At 55.6% G+C, this 22,364-nt stretch overlaps 1 protein-coding gene across 2 annotated transcripts in view; it reads right to left on the bottom strand.

Annotated features, from left to right (window-relative positions):
- Positions 1-5,400: 5,400 nt before the first annotated feature.
- Positions 5,401-22,364, bottom strand: part of Ptpa (protein phosphatase 2 phosphatase activator) — a 33,101-nt gene continuing 16,137 nt past the window's right edge. For both annotated transcript variants that reach the window (XM_042681042.1, XM_042681043.1), the window contains exons 5-10: positions 21,228-21,345; positions 16,914-17,013; positions 16,117-16,241; positions 14,084-14,184; positions 9,715-9,822; positions 5,401-6,753 (exon numbers count right to left, since the gene is read on the bottom strand). In XM_042681042.1, the coding sequence (XP_042536976.1) occupies positions 6,676-6,753; positions 9,715-9,822; positions 14,084-14,184; positions 16,117-16,241; positions 16,914-17,013; positions 21,228-21,345 (630 nt within the window). In that variant the 3' untranslated portion in view covers positions 5,401-6,675. The remainder of the gene's footprint in view (positions 6,754-9,714; positions 9,823-14,083; positions 14,185-16,116; positions 16,242-16,913; positions 17,014-21,227; positions 21,346-22,364) is intronic.

Genomic DNA, 22,364 nt, shown 5'->3' with positions numbered 1-22,364 from the left:
CCTTCCCGCCTCCTCCCAGTGCCACAGAGCCCTGAGCTCTCCAGCTGCCGCACACACCCCGGGCCCTGACAGCCACTGCGGGAAGACAACGCTGACCGGTCCCACCACCCCTGCCAGACAGGAGCCACCAGTGTCTGCCCCAGCCCACTCTGTCCCATCGGCAGGTGACCCACCTCCTCCTGTCTGCCTCTGGCCTACACCGCGCAGCTGCCCTCCTAACGGGTCCTGCTGATCATCTCCCTGCCCTTACCATGCACTCCGTGCTCTCCATGTGTGCCAGCCTCCTCACACTGCTCCGCACCTCCAGAATGTCCAGGCTGTTCCCGCCGCAGGACCCTTGCACTTGCCATGGCTCTGAGGGAATATTCTCTCAGGCTTTTTGCATGGTTAACTCCTTTCCCACTGGAGTCTGCCTTCACCTGTCACCTGCACTATAAATCACACTCCCCTCACACACCCCCACCCCCCCACCCATTTGACACAAGGCTGTGTCCTGTTTTCTTGTGTTCCTCCACTAGCCCAATCCCCTTGGCAGCTCGGTCGGCTGAGCCAGCCACGCTGAGAACAGGCTTGCACAGAGCAGGGCTTTGCTAAACCTCTGCAGGGGTCGGAATCCCTCCCTGGGGAGCTGGCTGGCATGGCGCTGGCTCTGGCAGAGCAGCAGAGGTGGGGACAGAAGACAGCCAAGGGATGCCACCTGCAGGAGGGCCTTAGGCTTGCGAGGATGGGCTCCAGGCCTGATGACCCCTCTGGGCCACCCACAGCAGGGCAGCCCACACTCGGTCTCCCTTTGCTGCTCGACAACATCCTGCCAGCTTGGACCGCCACCGGAGCTCCTGCAGCCACCACAGCGGCAGGGGGCACTGAGCAGCACGTTTCCGGGACAGGAGCGCCATCCTTTCTGTGTTCAATAAGTAGTTATTGGAGTCAAGCACCGATGGCTCACGGCTGCAAACCTCGATATTCAGGAGGCTGAGGCGGGGAGGACTAAGGCTCAAGGCCAGCTTGGACAGGGAAGTCCTTAAGACTATCGCCAATGAATTAGCAAAAAGTTGTATAGGAGGCGTGGCTCAAGTGGTAGAGCATGAGCCATGAGCATGCAAGCTGAATAAATGTGAGGGCCTATGTTCAAACCCTACAACACACACACACACACACACACACACACCACGAATTATTGGGCACCTACCTATTTCGGGAGAGCCACCAGTAACTCGATGGTAACTAGCAAGCCTGCTTCTAAGTTCACTGAGGAAGAAAAGCTAGAGAGGAAACCCCCAGGCCATGCGTGTGGTGGCAGGTATGAGTGCTGCACAGGAGAGGCTGCACATGCTGGCTGGGGAAAAGCTCATAGAGGGCAGGAAGGCTGTGCTGGGGAAGCAGCATCGGAACTGAGCTTCAGACACCCAGTTGAAACCCTGCTAAGTCTGGGGCCCAGGTAGACCCAGTGGAGTCAGTAGCAGGTTCAAAGGCCCTGGGGCCACAAACTTGGCAGTGGGAATGGGAAAGCAGAAGGGCCTCAAGTTCAAGCCCTACAATCGACCCCCTCCCCCCCCAAAAAAAAGGAATGGAAAAAGTGGGCCCACGTGCTCCTTCACAGCTGTATTTGCCAGTCCTGAGAGCAGTCTGAACCCTCCAAGGCACCACCAGATGAGGGAGCTGTAGATACCCACCTGGGAGCTGCCAGTTCCCCGCTTTTTTTCTGTCGGTCATGGGGCCTGAACTCTGGGCCTGGGCGCTGTCCCTCAGCTCTTCAGCTCAAGGTGAGCGCTCTACCACTTGAGCCACAACGCCACTTCCAGCTTTTTCTGTTTGTGGTGCTGAGGAATCGAAGCCAGGGCCTCATGTATGCCAGGCAAGCACTCTACCTCTGAGCCACCTTCCCAGCCCTACTGTTTTTTGTTTTGTTTATTGGTGGTAGGGCTTGAACTTGGGGTCTGGGCATAGACACCAGCACCCAGCCTGCATTGTTGTTTTTTTTTTCTGTGCCAGCCCTGAGACTTGAACTCAGGGCTATCACTTTGCTTTTTTACTCAAGTCTGGCACTCTACAACTTGAGCTACAGTTCCACTTCTGGCTTTTTTTGGTGGTTAATTAAAGACAAAGAGTCTCAAAGACTTTCCTGCTAGGGCTGGCTTCAACCCACAATCCTCAGATCTCAGCCTCCTGAGTAGCTAGGATGACACCCAGCTTAGGCCACAGCTCTTTGTCCAGTGCAAATACTTTCAGAGGCTGCCCCTGCAGCTCTGCAGCCTGGGCTCCAGTCCTGGCTCACCCCCCACCGAGGGTGTGAGCCAAATCACCTATTGAAAATGCGCAACTCTCCTTTTACCTTGTCTTCTGCATCTCCTGCCAGAGCTATGCCATTCCCCAGCTCTTCAGGGAACGAGGTTTTAATCAAGAAGGTTTTCCTTCTTTTTTAGTATGAAAGTCATGCACAGGCATTGTGCAAAGATCTGAAAACTAAATGTGGAAAACAAAAGACAAAAGTTCATACCCACAATCCCTCTTTTGCGGCTGCCGTCAGGTTCAGTTTTTTCATTACCATCGTTGGAAGTCAGGAAAACAATCCCCGTGGCCCCACCACCCAGATTGAGCGCATGGCCACCTCTGTCCACGGAAGTGGATAAAGAGTCTGCAGAGCCGAGTGTGCAGTCTCTGTAGCAGCCACCTGCCCGATCACAGACATCTCTGCAGATCAGTACACACAGGCCTGTCATCCGCCCGCCACTGGAGGCTGCTCCCTTGACTCTAACGATCCCCAATTGTTGGACACCTAGGGTGTTTCCAGCGTTTTCTTGGGGTACGCCACGGTAGCGTATGCAGCCAGTGACCTATGCGGCCTAACTGGCTGGCTGAGCATCCCAGAGCCCACACTGGCCTTGGAACAGAGTGCTGCCCACATATGCCAAGTGAATAAAGAAACACGGGCCCGGCCAGCACGTGCCAGGGCAGCTCCCACTGGTCTCCTTGGCCCTGCCCATCCTCACTACCCCTGCTGCTCCCCAAGCTGGCGGACACACGGGGCCTCTCTCCACCATCCTAAATCCTCATTTCTCCCCAGCCTTACAAGCCCAGCACCCTCGGAGCCCGGCACCTCCAGCTCATCCAGCCGGCCTTAGGACAGCTATACTGCCCAGCTAGGGTCGGGGTGGCCACCATCAATGGGTCCAGCTGAGGCCTCTCAGAGAAAGCCATAGCCCAGCCCTGAAGAGTGACAGGGGCAAGGCTCCCCCCAGCGGAGGAAAGTTGTGGGAACAGGGCCCAACTGATCAGTGGCCCAAAGCTGGAAGGACAGAAAGGAGGTCTAGCACGGCTGGAACCACGAGCTAAGAGGCGGGCTCGGAGCCTCAGCAGGCCTGTGGACTGTGGCTGCATCAGGTCCGCCACCCTAGTAGGGTGGGATCTTGGCAGTCCTGCCAGCCTTGTCGTGGGCCCAGCAGGGCTTTCTGGCCTTGTCCCTGCACTCCACATCCTCCACAGCCAGCTCCAGTCCTTTCTCTGGGCTTCTGGTCACAGAGAGCTCTCCTCTTCCCCAGCACGGAAACCTGCCTCCATCTCCCTCCTCCAAGCCCAGAGCCTCTCTCTGGCCCACACTGGGCCTTCACCATCTCCTACCTGGGCTGAGGTAACCAGGTCCCAGGTTCTGATCCACCACCCACCCTCTCCACCTCCCTCAACTGCAGCTTCTCACCCGGTGCCTGCGGCCTGCCAGCCTCTGTGCTGGGCACTGGGAGAGCCACGGCAGGCCGGTAGTGCCTGCTCTCCCTCAGTTCACCCTGCAGAGCACAGGTGACACTTTTTTGTAAAAATCGGTCGTTGGGATTGAACTCTGGGCCTGGGTGCTGTCGCTGAACTCTTCAGCTCAAGGTGAGTGCTCTACCACTTGAGCCATAGCGCCACTTCTGGTTTTCTGGTGGTTTACTGGACTTTCCTGCCCGGGCTGGCTTTGAACTGTGATCCTCAGATCTCAGCCTCCCGAGCAGCTAGGATGACAGGCATGAATACCGGCGCCCAGCTGTCACTCATGTATTTTGCAGAGAATTAAAGGCAGCTGGGGTAGGGGCTTGCAGCCATGTGCAATGGGTTCGCTGCAGGAGACCCCCCAAGCCTGGCACAGACGCCCTGGAGCCAGGACCACCTACCTTTGCCTCCAGCCACCCACAGCTGCACACCGAGCCTCACTGGCTCCACAGCTCCAAGTCTGGCCAGCAGCCTGCATGACCTTCCTCTAGACTAGAAACCATTCTTGCACCAAGTCAGAAGTTTCCTGAAGGCAGGATTCTCACCTTGTGTCATCTCCACACTTAATACTAGCTGGGTTCCCCAGATCTGGGCCTGAGTCTTGGGGACCCAGCCCTGAGCTCTTTCCACCCCAACTGCTGCTGGTTTGCTCTTGAAGGGGCCTTTACCGCCCCCTCCCCCCTACCTCTGCGCTGTGCAGCAGGATGGGGCACAGGCTGCTGTCTCCCTTGGGTTCTGGGTCTGCTGGCTTCCCCTCACAGGTTTGAGGTTCGAATCCTCCCACAGCGGAATACACCTCCCTCCGGCCCTCTGTAGCCGGCAGCCTTGCCTCACATTTCTGTGCCAAGGCAAACCTGGTGCAATCCCCGACTGGCCTTCCCTCTAGAACCAGTGTCCACCTGGTCCACCTGGATGCGCAGGGAGGCAGCCAGGGCCTGCTCCCTCCCCTCGCCCGCATCATCACGTGCCCAAAGCCGGACCTCTCAGCCCCAGTTCTGCAGAGCAGGGGGCAGGCACAAGGGCACCCCACGCCTGCTTGCCCCATGCACAGACCTGGCAGGGCGAGGGGACACTGGCCTGAGTGGTGGCAAGCAGCACCCACGGCTGGGAGTGGCTGCCCGTGTCACCCTGGGGACCTCTTCCCATCCTGTCACTCTTGGGAGGAGCCCTTCGTGTCTTGTGCCCCCCGCTGGGAGAAGGGCACCCAGCCCACGTGCCCTTGCTGGCACTCGGTGTGGGTGGCAGTGCACTGCGCCTCATGCTGGTGGTCACTCCATGCCGGCCTCTGCAGCCACCTGCCCATCTGCCAGAGCAGCAGAGCCCAGCGCTGGCACCGCCCCCTCAGGAGCAGACAGGCAGCACACAAGCCAAGACCTGGGGCTCCTCCTGGCCCCTCTTCCTTCACATTCCTTCCTGTTGGTGACACCGCCACATACCTACGCCGCCGCTTCACACCCCACGAGTGGGCCACACCATCTGGGGGGCTTCACTCCAGGTTCTTACTGTACACAAAACCCGAACTCTACTCTCAACTCCAGGGCCAGCAGCCAGGGTGGGCCAGGCTGGTGGCGCATCTGAACCTGCAGCTCAGGGAAGCGGACGTGACAGGGAGTCACTCAGAGGATGGGTGTCAGAAAGAGATGCATCTCACACAGGTGACAGGTGCAAAACAGAGGCTTTAATCCGAACAGCAAGGAAGGTGCGGGGCTGGAGGTGCCGGGAAGGGAGCGGTCTGGCCCTGGGAGGGAGGCAGGCGCTGGGCATTTCCTAACAAACTGTCTGCGACACAGATGACTCCTGTCCCAGCCTCTGTCCAGACCATCCCGGCCCCAGTCAAGCCCAGGGCCAGGCTCCTCAGGATCCCCTCCCCGAGGGCTCTGCGGCCCACAGGGGCAGGCCTGGATGCTGGGGCAGCGGGCCTGCAGCCACCAGCCCGGAGCAGACGGAAAACTGGGGAGCTGCTGCCAGCAACCCTCACCCTTGGTGGGCCAGGCCTGGAAGCCCCGCCCAAGCTCAGGCCCCGTGTTGGGACCAGGCACCATCACCTACCTGTCCCCTGAAGAGAGGTGGCAGGACAAGGGGTGTGGCTGCGGCCTCCCACCCTCCAGGCCCATCCTCACCCACCCAGGGGAGGACCGGAGCGGCAGCCCCGGGCCTCCGGTAAAGCTCGCAGCAGCATGGAGGTAGAAGCAGCGTCAGCCTGAGACTGCAAGAACCTAGCTTCTCCAGAGACACAACAGCCCCAGCCGCTCCCTGAGTCCTGCTGCCTCCTCCCTGCAGGGGAAAGGTCTGGAAAAAGGCTTCAGCCAATCACACAGACTCTGCCAGGAGCCTAGGGTCTACCCAATGGGCAGCTTCCAGAACAAAACTACCCCTGGGGAGGGGAACTACGCTTATAGCCAGGAAACCTGGCCAAGCCAAGGGCCAGAGGAGAGAAAAGCCAAGATGAAGCTCTGGACGCAGATGCCCGCGGGCCCAGGGGCCTCTCTGAGAAGGCTGAAACAACTGAGAGCTCACCACGAAGGCTCCAGCCCCAGACAGACCTCCAGCTCCGGAGGACAGCTGTTCCAACCCATAGCAAGGCATCATGGGAACAGAAGGGAAGGGAAGGGAAGGGAAGGGAAGGGAAGGGAAGGGAAGGCAAGGGAAGGGAAGGGACGGGGAGTGGAACAGTGCTTGATGCCTCCCCAGCCTCTCAATGGACTGGACAGGAGCCAGGGAGGCCAGGAACAAGAGTGGGGCCCAGGCACCAGTTCCCAGTTCTTCTTGCCTGCCCACCACAGCAGCAGTCGGAAACTGGCCACTGTCGAGCCCCCTGCTCACCACCCACCCCAGTAAACAGCTTCTCATCAAACAGAAAGAACAGAGGGAGGGTGGGAGGGGCCCGGGGCCCAGGAGCCCTGCCTGGGCAGCGCTGGCAGCTCAGCTCCCCTAGCCAGACGAGACGGGATGGATGGGTAGCAGGCTCCCAAACTTGAAGTGCTGGATCACAGGGAACTTCTCCAGGCACTGAGGAGGAGGGAAGAGAGGTAAGGGCCACTCTGCACCCTGCCGAGGCCTGCCCTGCCTCTTGGGCCCAAGGGGCCCTGGACAGCAGAGAGGCTCAGACCAGAGCAGCCCTGGGAGACTGCTATCCATGGCCCCAGGTGCATCCCAGTCAGAGCAGCACCCAACCTCCTCCTGACCTCCCATCCCCACCCCCACACACCACACCCCTTGTTCATGAGGGGGCTCCAAGCCCACAAAGCAGAAGCCAAGAGCAGAAGCCACCAAGTAGCCTATTTTGGTCCCAAGGGGAAAGCTGATCACGAGGGGACGGGGAGGACCCCTGAGGACCCCCGGCCAGCCCAGGTGTGTGGCCGCAGGGAAGAGGCCAGGGCCGGTTCTCCCCGTTCTCAGCTGTCTGGACTGAACGAGGCGTCTTAGCACTTCCGAGTGAGACAGCAGGAAGCAGCCGACGTGGCTCGGCAAGTCTCCGAAGCCCCGGCGCGGGCGCGGGCAGAGCGGAGGACAGCGACTCCCCACACCCAGCCCAGGCCCTCACAGCCTCACAGGGGAAGCGGAGAGCCACAGGAGCCTCCCCCCGCTGAAGCTGGCCTGGTCCTGGAGGGCCCTGCCCCGTGGCCAGCATCAAGGCGCTGCACCTGGCCCCTGCCTTCACCTCTGCAGCTGGCTACCTCCTGGCCTGGGAGCAAGATCTAGGGCCTCAGCGGAGTGAGGGCCTTGCTGACTTTGGTCTGAGGAGGACAGGTACCGATGCTGGGGGTGGGGGTTGCGCACATATGTGGATATGTGGAGGGAGAGGCAGGAGGGGGAAGGATGGGGCTCAGCTCCGGAGAAGAGGAAGAACAGAGCTAAGGCCACAGCCAGGCTCCAGGCTGGAGCTGAGCAGAGAAAGTGAGGAACAGGCCCGGGGGAGGAACAGCAGGTCTAGGCCAGAGGCAAGGCAGCTACCAGGATGCTTAGGTCATAGGAAGTGGTGGGAGTTTGGTAAGGGCCCCCAGGGCGCTGGAATTCCAGAAAGGGTCAAAGGTCAACCTGCGGGGCTCTTCCTGGGGAAGGCAGTGGGGGCTGGGCCCTCAGAACTCCTGGGAGCCAGGGAGGCTGCTGGAGCCAGGGCAGCCGAGGCCCTGGGAGGCCAGGAGATGCTGGCAGCCTCACCTTCCTCTCAGCACGGAACCCGTACCCTCCGAGGCCCTCCAGCATCCTGCCCAGGCCTGTGGTGCTGGGCGATGCCGGGGAGGAGGGGCAACCCTCCGCGCTCACAGGCCCCTTCACTCAGTGCCTGGCTCTGCCCTTCCCAAGCTCAGGACCGGCCTCCTGGACACCGCCAGGCCTGCCCTGAAGCAGCACAGCGCCCTGGCGCTGCACTGCAGCCCACGCACGTCTGAGCTTCAAAGCTGGAGGGTCTGAAGGTCCTCCCTGTGGCCCACCACAGCGACTGACAAGGCCATGGCTGGAGAGCCAACCACAGCCAGCAAGCCCAGCGCTACCAAGCCCTACACAAGCCTGGCCTGGCAGAGCACCCAGGGGAGCCAAGTGCCAGTGTTGTGTCCTCAAGGGGGACGCCTGCTCACCACCTGCTTGGCTGCTGGCCTCCCGGGCTGGTGGTGGCAGGATGTATCCTTCCTTCTGCACAGAAACCCTGATCACCTTCCAGCGCTGCCCCGCAGTGCCCCGCCCTGCCCGGCCTGTCAGCCTCCAGCTCTCTGCCTCTAGAGAGGGACCCCAGGCCAAGACAGGTTTGGAGCCACTCGTGAGACATGCAGACAGGACAGCACCTGGGGGCCCAGCAGGGAAGACAGCTAGAGTCCTAGGAGAACCTGCACCCCACAGTGGGGAGGGCCCCTCGGGGTGAGGGGCAGGAGGGGCAGGCAGGCGCAGGACCCTCAAGGACAGGGTAGAGGGCGGGCCGGCCCCAGGTGCGCAAGAGCTGGAAAGCTGCAGCACAGAGCCTGAAGGCCTCTGAGATTAGAGCTACGTGGGCTGGAGCCTAGACACAGGGTGTGAGGTCCAGAGGGGAGGCGGAAGGAGAGAGGGCCAGGCCAGGTCACTTCATGTGTGTTAACCCCTTCAGGGCCAAGCCAAGGGAGCAGGAGCCAGGCGGGGAGCACATGTGCTCCCAAACTAGGTTCCCTCCCATCCCTTCTCTGTGTCCTGACTGCTGATGTAAGTAAGGTCAGGATACAGCAAAGTATATACTAGGGTCCTCCTCCCAGAAAAGAAGGCAAGGCAGGGTGGCCAAGCATCTGGATGGACAGCCACTGGACATACCTCACATCATTAGCCAGGCGCCAGGGTGAGCCTGATGGCCAAAAAAAAAAAAGGGAGGGAGGACTTTGTGAACTTGTGGCTGCAGGTAGGGGAGGTCAAGCAGTTCCAGGCTTCAGGTTAATGTGCCCAAGCTGGGGGAGGGGTGCGGAAGGGCCAGGAGAGAAAGAAACAAACAGTGACCCCCTTGATCAGTCTGTTGGCTGGGAGGTCAGCCCAGAGGAGGGGGAGAGGGCAGAAGGCCCTCAGCAAGGGGGACAAGCACAAAGGTAACTGCCCCCCAGCAGGGGGAGCTCGGGGACCCAGGGCCCCTCCCCGCAGCAGATCTGCTTGGCAGCAGGACCACTGCACCCTCCTTTCTCCCCCTCTCCCCCATGCCTGCCACCGAACACTCGAGCCCTAGGCCACCAAGACAGTGCCTCCAGAGGATCGCACCCATCCCAAGACCACTGTTCTCTCTGGCAAGGACACTGAGGCTGCCCTCGGCCATTTGACAAGTGGAAGAGACCTCAGCCCCAGCCTCACCCAGCAGCAGGGCCTGTTTCAGCCTGAGTTAATGGCACAGATTAGGTGGACCTCCGCCCAGCGCTCCTGGACTGCCCATCCCTAGGTGGGGGATTCTGAGGTCCCAAGTGTTGGCAAAACAATGTGCGTCTTCTTGGTCCCCAGGGACCAGCGTGCTAGGCAGCCCCCACTCACCTCAGCCTTATACATGCGGATGAGGCCCTGGTTCACTTTGGACCAGGAGGGGACAGCGCTGATGTTCCACAGCTGGTTGGAGTGCTCTGCGAAGGGGCCAGTCTTCATCTGGAAGAGAAGGTCCCGAGGCCCCCATGCTGGAGACATCCCCACTCCTGCCAGCACTGCCCCACCGGGTTGCACACATGCGTGTACACACATGCGGCCAAGCCATACATGTGCCTGTGAGGCACGCACCAGCAATCACAAGGATGAGCCAGAGATGGGCCCCTGGCCATCAAGGCCTCCTAGAAAACTGTAACCTCCATGTCTGCCTACCTTCTTGTCCTCAGATAACCACTCTGCCCCAGAGCCAAAACCAAGGCCTGATTCCTACCATCCAGCAAATCCAGCAGGAACAAGAAAACAAGACCTGCACCCAGGTCTCCTCTGCAGCCACAGAGGCCCCTGCCAGGATGGAACTCATTCCTATTCAAAGGACACCAGCAGGCACCCGGACTACCCTTCAGGCCCAGTGTCCCCCCTTGGCGGGCGCCTGAGCTGCACCTGCCAGGCAGAGCGAGAAGGGCAGGGGATGGGACTGGGGAGGCCCTGGGCGTCACACTGCTCTCCACAGGGGGAGGGGGGAAATCAGTAATGGGTAGACAGGGACGGAGGTGTGTGTAGGAAACCAGGCTGGTTTGGCCAGGGGGAAGGGAAAGAAGGACCACGGCAGCTGGGGCAGCAGCAGCACAGCCAGTCCATCCTGGATCCGGCTCTTGCCCAAGTCTGACCCTCCAAGAGGAGAGGTATCCTGCCGTTCCCATGGCATCAGAAACCACAGCACTGGGAGAGGGGGCTGAGCCTGAGCATCCATCCGCCGACACAAGGCCAACGCTTGGTAGCAGTAAGTTCACAAGCCACTCCTCACCCTGTCGTGTCCCCCCTCCCTCCCCCCAATCCTCCAGCCTGAAGACAGCATTTGTGCTAGGGACAAGGGCTCTGTACAGGTCCAGACTACTGAGAGATTCTGAAAAGCAAAGTGCTGAGTCTGGCAAGGAAGCAGAAACTTGGACCTTGAAATGGTGGAAGGTTCCAGAAGCAGCTGTGCATGGAGGCTTGGGATGGAGGTTGTTCCAGGAAGAACCCAAAGCTCTCTCCGCAGTGGGGTATGGTGACCATAAAGGCCCTGCAGGATCACAGGCCCTGGCGTGGAGGTGTGCTGCCCCTGGTGGCCCAACTGCAGGCCTCAGCTAAGGGCAGCTGGGACAAAACTGCTCAGCTTTAAGAGAGAAAAAGCTGCCATTTTATCCCCACTGCCTGCTTCCCCTTGTCCAAGTCCCCAGAGAGAGTCACAACTTGCCACTTTGGTAGCAAGGTCAGGCTTACAGCAACACAAAGAGCAGATACGAAGCCCACCCAGGTCTCTTCCCTTGATCTGGAATTACGGGAGGTACCTCAGCCTCACAGGGCCCACTGTCCCACTCACTCAGACTCCACCCCCAAGCCCTCCCCCCTCAAGGCTCTGGCCCTAGGGGCACCCTTGAGCCACTCCGGGGTGACTGCATCTCTGCTGTGAGCAAATCACCCAGGAGGCCCCTGCTGGCACCATTCACACCAGGAGCTCCAGGGACAGCTCTGCAAGGGCTTGGAGGCCAAGGCAGGCGAGGGACTTGGCCTACCAGGGGCACTGGGCCTGCAGGAGGGATGTGCTGCCCCTGCAGTGGCCAGTGGCCTGGCCCAGCATGGAGGCAGAGGTGCTGTATCTCTGCAGGGGCTGTGCCCCGCACCACTCTCCTTAAGTCCTTCAGAAGGAGACTCTGCAGTGCTGGGAAAGAAAAACAGACGAGAGGAAAAAATGGAATCGGGGGCGAGAAGAGAAAAAAAAAAAAAAGCTCATTCTAGCCACAAAGGGAGAAGAGAAGGAGCAGAACGAGCAGAGCGAGCAGGCAAGCTGCAGTCCCGCAGTGACCCCGGGGGAATCGTGAGTCAGAGCAGCCATATTGAGCAGGAAATTACTCACAGACGCTGCGTTCCTGCTCTGCGCTCCCCAGAGAATCGGCCTTTTGTAAATGGTTCCTCTGTCAGTAAGCGAGGGGGATGGGCGGGTGGGGAGGCTGCGCAGCCCTTCCTGTCAGCTCCTTCCCTTCCAGCTGAAATCTGATCCCTCCCTTCCCAAAACTCCAAATTTAGAAGCCAGATTGAAACTGAAATTCTTTTCCTGCCTGCCCTGCGCTCTTAAAGGCGCCAGGGCTGTATTTCCTGAAGCAGAAACCTGCCAAGCAGCTCCCTCACCAGCAGCCTGGCTACCAGGGCTCGAGGGCCGGTGCTAGCAGGGAACCTGGGAAAGGCAGTTCCCACTTCTTCAGATCTGGTGGAGTCCCCTTGCTGCACCAGTCCTAAAGGAGTTCCAGGTCTCCAAAGGCAACAGTGCCCCCTTCCTAACCAGAGCAAACTCAGGGCAGGCATCCAGGTTTCTGAGCCCAGGGGTCTGGGTGAGCGAAGCTAGAAAGCGCACTCACAAAGCAAGGGTTACAAACTGCTGCCTGCTGCTCTGAAGGGGAAAGGCTCAGTGGGAGGGAGGCAGTGTGTGGCAGTCGGGGGTCAGCCAGGCAACCCAAAGTGGCCCGGCCACAGCAACTGCTCAATACCATCCGAGAGCCTGGGCTCAAAGTGAAAAACAGCCTTGCAGAAAGGGTGCAGCACAGCCCCAAACTATACCCCGCAGCTTCCTTGGCCCTCCAAGTTCCTACCTCTCCCTAAATTAAATATGACTGAAACTCTCTCCCGGCAAATGCCTTTAGCGCCACCTTGTGGCACCTCTGATGTTCTGACAGTGGACCTGAGTCCAAAAGTTTAGGAAAGTTTTGGGGTTTTATAGCGGCATAAACAAACAAACAAAAACCAAGTCTTTGCATGCATGGTACAGAGTTCCTCAATCCCTAAAGCCTGGCCTGCCACCAGGGGGAGCAGGCACAGCCCCTGCTCAGCTGGGGGGGGGGGCAGGTCTGTACCCCTGCCTCCCGTCCCCAACTCCTCCCTCTCTCCTAGGCTCTCCCAGGGCGCCACAGACCCTCGCACGCAATGCTGAAAGGAGCGCATGACTAGCTTTCAGGGCAAGGAGCCAGGCCGCCCCTGAGTCCTTCTGACCTTGGGCCGGCTGCACTGCTGAAGGCAGCAGATCTGGGAGAATGAAGCAGTGGCCGCCCAGCCGTCAGTCCAGGCTCCATTTGCTGACTTGGAAAAAAATGTGTCATTCCCCTCTGGCCCCTGGAGTTTGGCAGAAGCCTGAGTGGAATGCTGACCAGGAGGAGCTTGGCGCCAAGGCTGCTAACCGGGCTTCTCCCTCTTCTGGGCTCAGAACAGGCAGCTGAGAGAGCAGCCGTGGGTAGGTCCACAGTGTGCCAGAGGGCAGCTATGCAAGCGGGCCTCGGGAAGGAGAAAGAAGACAAGGACCATCTCCGGACAGCAGAGCTAGGGGACGGAGGGCTGAAGGTAGAGGACAGGGAGAGCGGACACCTCCCAGAAGCAAGGCCCATTCAACATGGCTCCCAGGCTTTCTGTGCCATCACCTGGCAGGCCTGCTTAGGTTATCTGTCCCTTCACCCTAAGATTCTGATTCAGAATGCCGGGGTGAAGCCCAGGAATATGCACCTCAAAAACTCATCCTTGCTGGGCGCCAGTGGCTCACACATGTAATCCTAGCTACTCAGGAGGCTGAGATGGGAGGATCGTGGTTCAAAGTCAGCCCAGACAGGAAAATCTATGAGACTCTCATCTCCAATTAACCACCAGAAAACCAGAAGTGGTACTATGGCTCAAGTGGTAGAGTGCTGCTAGCCTTGAGCTCAAGAGCTCAGGATCAGCGCCCAGTCCCACAGTTCAAGTCCCACAACTGACCAAAACAAAAAAACTTCATCCTTTGTGGACAGCCATATAAGGTTCAATGGGGAATCCTGCCTTAGCAAGGCAAGAGCCTCCACCATGTGGGCTGGGGCACAGCAGCTGTCACCCCAGGCCTCTCCCTCTCACCCCTAGCACTTTGCTGAGGCCCTGGTCCTCAGGTGCTGACGGAGAGGAAGGGTGCAGAAGTCATTCCAAGCCCCCAGGATGCAGCCAACCCTCCTAGTAGAGTGCAGCTGCTAGGCCTGGCAGGCCGCCTCCCCCGCAGCAGGCCTTTCCACACCTGCTGCCTCCCAGCCCAACAGCTCTGTAGGGTCCACAGGGACCCCGAGTTTGGGCAAGGAGGCCTGGCTTACTAGTGAGACTTCCTTTCTCCTTCGGTGGGGATGAGAGCAGCTTTGTCATCACCACCTCTGGTGGCAGCCCTGCCACTGTTGTGCAGCACTTTTGGCTGCTCAGTCCGTGGAAGCACACAGGGGCCCCTCACCTCAGTGATAAACAGGATGCATTCCAGAAACATGTAGTCCTTGTGGTTCTCAGTCACGGCCTTCTCATCCACAAAGTGCCGGGGCTCCAGGTGTGGATGGTCTGGGAAAAGCAAAGAGCTCTGGGGTTCGGCACAAGGCCTCCATGCCTCTCTTGTCTGTGTCCAGCCATCCCAACTGCATACGTGACAATGACGCTATTAAAATAGGATATCGGGCTGGGCGCTGGTTATATGATAACACTGGCCGGGTTCACACCTGTAACCCTTGTTTCTCAGGAGGCTGGGACCTGAGGATTGTGGGTTGAAGCCAGCCTGAGCAGAAAAGTTCCTGCGAGACTCTTATCTCCAATTAACCAGCTGAAAATGGGAAGTGGCGCTGTGACTCAAGTGGTAAAGCTCTAGCATTGAGTATAAAGAGGCTAAGGGATAGTGCCCACACCATGAGTTCAAGACCCACAACCAATAACAACAAAAAAAAAAAAGATAATGGAGGGGTTGGGCATGGTTTGCTGGGAAGTATTTGCTAACTAAGAAGATATGAGGTCCTAGGTGTATTCCCCACATACATTAAAAAAAAAAAAGACTGTAATGGAGCCTGGCACCAGTGGCTCACATTTATAATCTTGGCTACTTAGGAGGCTAAAATATGAGACTTGAGGTTCAAGGCTAGCCTAGGCAGACAAACCCAGGAGATTCTTACCTTCAACTAACCAGCCAAAATAGTATGAACTAGAGGTGTGACTCAAGTACTACAGCACCAGCCATGAGCAAAAAACCTAAGTGAGTGCAAGGCCCTGAGTTAAAGCCTCTGGTACTAGCACTTGCAGACACATACATGCGTGGGCGCACACACGCACGCGCACACACACATACACACACACACAAAGATAACGGAGCTGAAAAATCCCTATCACATAGTGAAGTGCCATCATAATATCAAAGTACACATCTGATTTTAGTGCAATCACAGAATACGTACGACTATATGTTATGTATAACGCTAATAATAACAAACAATACTGTCACTATACTGGTTTTGGTTGCTTCTATGTTAATACTGAGGCTTGAATTCAGGGCCTCATACTCTCCCTTGGCCTTTTGCTCAAGACTGGTGCTCTAGATGAGCAATACCACCATTTCCAGCTTCTTACTGCTTAACTGGAGGTAAGTTTCAAGGATCTATCTATCTGGGTTGGCTTCAAACCAAGATCCCAGATCTCAGCCTCCTGAGTGGCTAGGATTACAGGCACAAGCCACAAGTGGCAGGCATGAAGCCATGTTTTGTTATACACACAGCAGTTGCCTCTGCCTCATGTTTGTTTCCAGTCTGGGACTCACCAGGAAGCCACATGGAGTGACTGGTCTGTGCCACCCGGGGTGCGGATACACATCCTGCCAGTGATGTGGGACTGCTCTAGCACACTTGGCTCCAACTCTCTAGTGGAGGACTTCAGATGGATGCCATCAGCACTCAGGGCTCTGTGTCCTCACCTGCGCAGCAGGGCTCTACACACCACTGAGCACCACAGGGCAAAAATGACCACCAGAGCTAGGTCTTAATCTGGCAAAGCCCCTTCACAGGGCCACTGAGCAGACTAAGGTTAGGAGTGTTTTAGAGGTAGTTTACTCTACACCTAACCAGACAGGAGCACAGGCGCCCTCAGCTGCAGGACATGCCTGAACACGGTTTCCAGGTGCGATGATAGAGCAGGCCTGCGTGCCTCCCAGCACCGGGCTGTGGTTCCCAATGAGCCCTTGCACACAGCTCCAGTGGTGAAGATGTTGATCACTGAATCTGGAGAGCGCCTTGTTTTCAAAAGAGCAGGGAGCATTCATTCACCCAGTCCACTATGCACTGGTGTGCACCCTTGTACTGGCCTATGTCACCTTCTATTTTTTCCTGGCGCTCCCCACTGGCTCAAAGCAAAAGGTGGCCAACCTCCAGCTACAGCCCAGCCAATAGCCTGCACTATACACTATCATTGTGAGCCTGGGCAGGAGAAAGGAGGGGGATAGGGTACCCCCTTTTGTACCTATCAGCTGCGAACTGCCCCAGATAAAGGGCAGAAACTGGAAGTCATCCAGGCCCCACACCCCCTGGCTGCCGGCAGGCTCCATCCGGTATGTTTTCTGGAGTTTCCGCATAACCTCCAGGTACCTGCAGGGAGGGAGGGAGAGGAAAGGGAAGGGGCCGAAGGTAAGAACACTGTTTCCACTTACCACCACTGGGAGCACAGGTCAGCGAGTGGCAGAGTGCCTGGCGCCTCACCCAGAATGCACTCAAGGAAGTACGCAAGTGGCCTGTCCCCTCACGTCCCCACACTCAAGCTCACCTCCCCAGGGAGAAGAACAAAAAGCTGAGTGGAGCACACCAACTCCTGACAAGCTGCACAAGCTCAGGCAGGAAGCTCTGCTTCTCTAGCCTCCATCCAGGCGACCTGCCCCCCAAAATGTGCAAAAAGGGGAGCTGCCTGAGGGGCTAACTGTGCACACCTGTGCTGAGCAGCACTGAGTAGAGCAGCAGAGCAGAGCCCGATGGCCAGGCTTCAGAAGGCTGTGTGACCTCGGTGGAGAGATCTGACTTTTTAAATGCCTCAGTTTCATCTCTAAAACAGAATCTACTTCATAGGGTGTTGAAAGAATAAATGAGTCATAGGGATATGGTCACTAGGGGAGGGGAAGCTCCACAGAGCTCATTCCCTGCCCTCCCTGGTCTTTCATGGAGGTAAGTGAGTGTGCTAGAAGCCATCTTGGACGGCAGACCAGTGCCACAGCATGCCTGGGACAGGACCGCCTCCCTCCCACACAGCACACCCCTCTTCGCCCTCACCGATTGAACACCTTGAAGACAATAGCCACTTGGTCATCCACTCGGAGCACCCCGATCTTGCAGAGACAGCAGAGGAAAGCAGCAAAGGCCGCCTCGTGCCCTAGGAGAGAAAAATAGCCAAAGCTTACATGCTTCCAGAAAGAGAACTAGTGATGTTCTTGTTCCTCCAAGAAAGACCAACATGGAGATAACCCAGAAAGACCTCATCTCTTCAAGAACCACCAGTACTATAATTCCGCTCCTAAGAGGCCCAGACTGTTCACTTCTTAAACAGTCATTTACACTTTATGAGATTAACTCGCTCCATAATCAGATCCAATTTATTGAGCACCTTCTATGTGGGCCGTCACCATCCATGTTGGGTAGAGAGGCAAGTCTCTGCCCTCAGGGAGCTTATGATCAGAGAAAACAAGAATAAAATATATAGTCACTAGTACAGCTCTAGCTCTGAAGGAAAAAAACAAGGTGATAACTGGGGCTATGACGTAAGGATTCATGGTTTTAAAGGAAATAACAGTTACTGTGAAAGACCAATGGGATTCAGAGATACAGAAGGAGAGAAACAGAAAATGCATTCCAGCCAGAAGAAACAGCCTGTGCAAAAGAACTAGGGCAGGAGAAAGCTCCTGTTTGAAGATCCCTAAGAAAGCCACTATATGTTTAAAGCACCGAGACCAAGGGAGAAAGCAATCTATCAGACGGGCTTCAAATTATGCTTTACCATGAGAGCCCTGGGAGCCACAGCAGGCTTTGGTGTCAGTACTGGAGTTTGAGCTCCAAGCCAGGGTGCAGTCCCTTAGCTTTTTGCTCAAGGCTAGTGCTCTACTACTTAACTCAAGGCCACAACTCCATTTCCAACATTTATACTGAAGCCTCTTATGGATATTCCTGCCTCAAGTGGCTTCAAATTGCAATTGTCAGATCTTAGCCTTTGGAGTAGCAAGGATTACAGGGATGAGCCATTGGATGCTGGCTACGGTAGGCTTCTAAGCAGAGGACACACGGACAGACTACAAGGTCTGTAGTAATGATCAGCACAATAGTAACTATGAAAAATGTCAGGAGCCGGGCACTGGTGGCTCACGCCTGTAATCCTAGCTACTCAGGAAGCTGAGATCTGAGGATCACGGTTCAAAGCCAGCCCGGGCAGGAGAGACCGTGAGACTCCTATCTCCAATGTAGCTCAAGTGGTAGAGCGCTCATCTTGAGCTGAAGAGCTGAGGGACAACGCCCAGGCCCAGAGTTCAAGCCCCACGACCCACAAAAAAAAAAAAAAAGAAAAATGCCAGGAAGGGCTAGGAAGGTGGCTCAGTGGTAGAGCACTTGCCTTGCATGCCTGAGGCCCTGGATTCGATTCCTCAGCACCACATAAGCAAAAAGAAAAAAGCCGGAAGTGGCGTTGTGGCTCAAGTGGTAGAGCGCTAGCCTTGAGCTGAAGAGCTGAGGGACAGCACCCAAGCCCAGAGTTCAGGCCCCACGAACTGACCCAAAAAAACAAACAAACAAACAAACAAAAAAAACTGCCAGGCACTGATGGCTCACACCTGTAATCCTACTCAGGAGGCTGAGATCTGAGATCATGGTCTGAAGCCAGACTTAGCAGGAAAGTACATGAGACTCTTTATCTCCAAAAGCTACTAAATGAAGATGGAAGTGGAGCTGTACCTCTAGCAGTAGAGCACAAAAGCTCAAGGACTGTACTATGCCCAGGCCTTGAGTTCAAGTCCCAGGAAAGAAAGAAAAGGGAAGGGGAGGGGAAGGAAGGGAAGGGAAGGATAGAAGGAAAACGGAGGAGGGTGGGGAGAGAGAGAGAGAGAGAGAGAGAGAGAGAAACTAGCTGGGTACCAGTGGCTCATACCTGTAATCCTAGCTACTCAGGAGGTTAAAATCTAAGAATTACGATTCAAAGCCATGCCGGGCAGAAAAGTCTGTGCTTATCTCGAATTAACCATCAGAAACCAGAAATGGCCCTGTGGCTCAAAGTGTTAGCCTTGAGCAAAAAAGCTCAGAGACAAGACCCATGCAGCCCCATGATTCACCAAAAAAAAAAAAAAAGGAAGAAAACCCTAAATAATCTTCCCTTTTGTGGCACTGCATTTGTAGTTCAGGTGCTAGAACATTTATAGAGAACAATGGCATTTATTATTTTTCCTATAAAGCAAATATGACTTAAAGGCAAATATTTTGTTTATTTCAATAAACAAGATACTGAAGTTGAAGATGGTCTCTAATGTGGACAAGTTTTGGACAAGTTCAGTCAAACAGTAATATATGCTAGGAAAGCTAAATAGCAAGCCCCACAACTAACAAAGAAAGAAAAAAGAGTAAAGTAGGGAGAGAAGCAAGGAAACAAGGAAGGAAGACAGGCAGGCAGGCAGGCAGGCAGACAAGCAGGCAAGCAATGTAATGCTTCTGCAGAATAAAGATCCCTCCAGAGCTCCTGTCTGTAATTCCAGCTCCTTCGGAGGCTGAGATAACAGTTCAAAGATAGCAAGAAAGTCCATGAGACACTTATTTCCAATTAATCACCAAAAAGCCAAGTGGTAGAGCACCAGCCTTAAGTGAAAAGCTAAAGGGCAGTGCCCAGGCCCTGAGTTCCTGAGTTAAAGACGCAGTACTAGCACCAAAAAAAAAAAGTCCCTTCAGGGCCTGGAAACTCCAAGACCTCAGACACTTCCACCTGGAACAGTTTCCAGTGTGGGCCAGGCACAAGCTCTGACTTAGGGGCCTGCATCCAGGAGCCCCTATAGCCTTGCCAGTCTGCCTTGGGCTCCTCTCTTTTTTGTTTTTGTTTTGTTTTTGGTTGTGGGGCTTGAACTCAGGGCCTGGGTGCTGTCCCTGAGCTTCTTTTGCTTAAGGCTAGCAACTCTACCACCTGAGTCGCAACAGTACCACTGGCTTTTACTGTTTATGTGGTACTACTGAGGAATCGAACCCAAGGCTTCATGCATGCTAGGCAAGCACTCTACCACTAAGCCATATTCCCAGCCCTTTGAGCTCTTTTTGCTCAAGGCTAGAGGTCTACCACTTCAAGGCACAGCTCCACTTCCAGTTTTCTGGTGGCTGGTTAATTGGAAATAAGTCTCACAGACGTTCCTTAGATCTCAGCCTCCTGAGTAGCTAGGATTGCGGGCATGAGCCCCAGTTGCTTGGCTCTTTTCTTTGTTGACTGTAGCCAAAGCACCACCCTAAAAGTCTCAGAATACTGGCTGCAGTGGAGCAAGGACCATCCAGAGGCTGCCTGGGGCCACCCTGAGGCCTGGCTCCCAGCAGCTTTCCTGTCACCTGCTGCAGGAAAGGAGAGGCCCTTACTAAGGCAGAGGTCTCCCACTCCAGAGGCCACCCCTATGCAGACAGCCCTCTCCTCCAAGTCCAAGAGAGCTTGGCCAAAGCAGATGATAGATTGAAAGAGCTCAATAGCAGTGAGTATGGCTATGGGACAAAGGGTGTGAGGGCAGGCGACAACAGTGCAGGGGCTACCCAAAAAACCTCTCTTGAGCCGGTTTAGCGGTGGCTCACGCCTGTCATCCCAGCTACTCAGCAGACTGAGGACTGAGGATCGCAGTTCAAAGCCAGCCCAGGCAAGAAAGTCTGTGGAACTCTTATCTCCAATGAACCACCAGAAAACCAGAAGTGATACTGTAACTCAAGTGGTAGAGCACTTGTCTTGAGCTGAAGAGCTGAGGGACAGCACCCAGGCCCAGAGTTCAGGCCCCACGACCAACCAAAAAACACAAAAACAAAAACCAAAACCAAAAAAAACCCACCAAAAAAAAAAACCACCTCTCTTGTTTCTCAAAACTTCTATAAATGGGGGCTGGGAAGGTGGCTCAGTGGTAGAGCACTTGCCTTGCATGCATGAGACCCAGGGTTTGATTCCTCAGCACCACATAAGCAAAAAGAAAAAAAAGCCAGAAGTGGCGCTGTGGCTCAAGTGGTAGAGTGCTAGCCTTGAGCTAAAGAGCTGAGGGACAGCGCCCAGGCCCAGAGTTCAGGTCCCACAACCAGACCCAAAAAAAAAAAAAAAAAAAAAAAAAAACTTCAAATGGTTTCCTTGAGATACATACAGTGCTCAAAAATTGTTTTGAGTGCTAACAAGGAGCTTGCAGAGGGACCATCTTTTCAATGTTGAAGATCAGCTCTGTGCACATGGCACCAGCTCCCCCTGGTGGACCAAGCTAAAGCCACATCATCAGGCCACCCGCCCTGGATCCCTGGGTCTTGACCAACCCCTGCTTGCTCAGAGGAGTAAGAAAATAGGCCAAGAAAAGAAGCGGTAGGCCACAGAGGGCAGAACCTGCAAGCATCCGGTACCTGTGCCATAGTCAATGCGTGTGGAGTTGCCCACCGCCTCCTTCAGGTAAACGGCCACCTCGGGCACAGCAGCTGCCAGGTGGGTAGGGACCACTGTGGCCACCAAGTTTTCAGCTTCCTGATAACACAAGAGACATAAAGTGTGGCAGTCGATTAGGCAGCATCTGGAGGGGTAGGGCCCAGAAGCACATCAGCCCAGACTGCCAGAGAACTTGGCTCCCATTCTGAATAGCCACAGAAGGAGACAGTATTTACTCCCACACAAAGCGCCTGAGGGGCTTATCATCTGCAGCCAGGGCCACAGCAGGGGATCAGGTCTCCCATGTGATTATGCATTGGAGGCTCCCAGAGACTGGGAAATCACAACTATGATCACCAGCTCCCTTCACACTCCCACAAAAGGGGAGCAGTAAGTTTGCGCTATAAGTTTTTCAAAAGACATATATGAAAATGTTCCAAGCAGCATTATTTATAGCAGCCAATGTAAAAATACAACTAAATGTCCATTGATGGTAAGATGAGCTGGATGCTGGTAGCTTACACCTATAATCCCAGTTACCCAGGAGACTGATGTCTAAGGGTTGAGGTTCAAAGCCAGCCTAGGCAGGAAAGTCTGTGAGACTCTTATCTCCAGGTTAACCACTAAATAAAGCAAGAAGTGGAGTAGACGGTCAAGTAGTAGAGTACTAGCTTTGAACAAAAAAGCTAAGGGACAGTGCCCTGGCTCTGAGTTCAAGCCCCAGCACAAAACACAAACAAACAACAACAACAAAAAATGAAGAAAGTCAGGCACTGGTGGCTCATGCCTGTAATCCTAGCTACTCAGGAAGCTAAGATCTGAGGATCATGGTTCAAAGCCAGCCCAGGCAGGAAAGTCTGTGAGACTCTTATCTCCAATACACCACCAGAAAACTAGAAGTGGTGTTGTGGCTCAAGTGGTAGTGTGCTCACCTTGAGCTGAAGAGCTGAAAGGCAGTGCCCAGGCTCAGAGTTCAAGCCCCACAACCTATACCAAAAAAAAAAGAAAAAAAGAAACCAGGAGAATCTGAGGATGACAAGTAAGAGGAACATTAAAGCCTTAAAGCCTGCTGGAGAACTAGTATGTTCTATAGCTTGACGGCAGTTAATAGGTGTATG

Source organism: Dipodomys spectabilis, unplaced genomic scaffold (genome assembly GCF_019054845.1).
Source record: "Dipodomys spectabilis isolate Male_0828 unplaced genomic scaffold, ASM1905484v1 ptg000067l, whole genome shotgun sequence".
Lineage (NCBI taxonomy): Eukaryota > Metazoa > Chordata > Mammalia > Rodentia > Heteromyidae > Dipodomys > Dipodomys spectabilis.
This window is presented reverse-complemented; position numbering and strand designations above follow the sequence as displayed.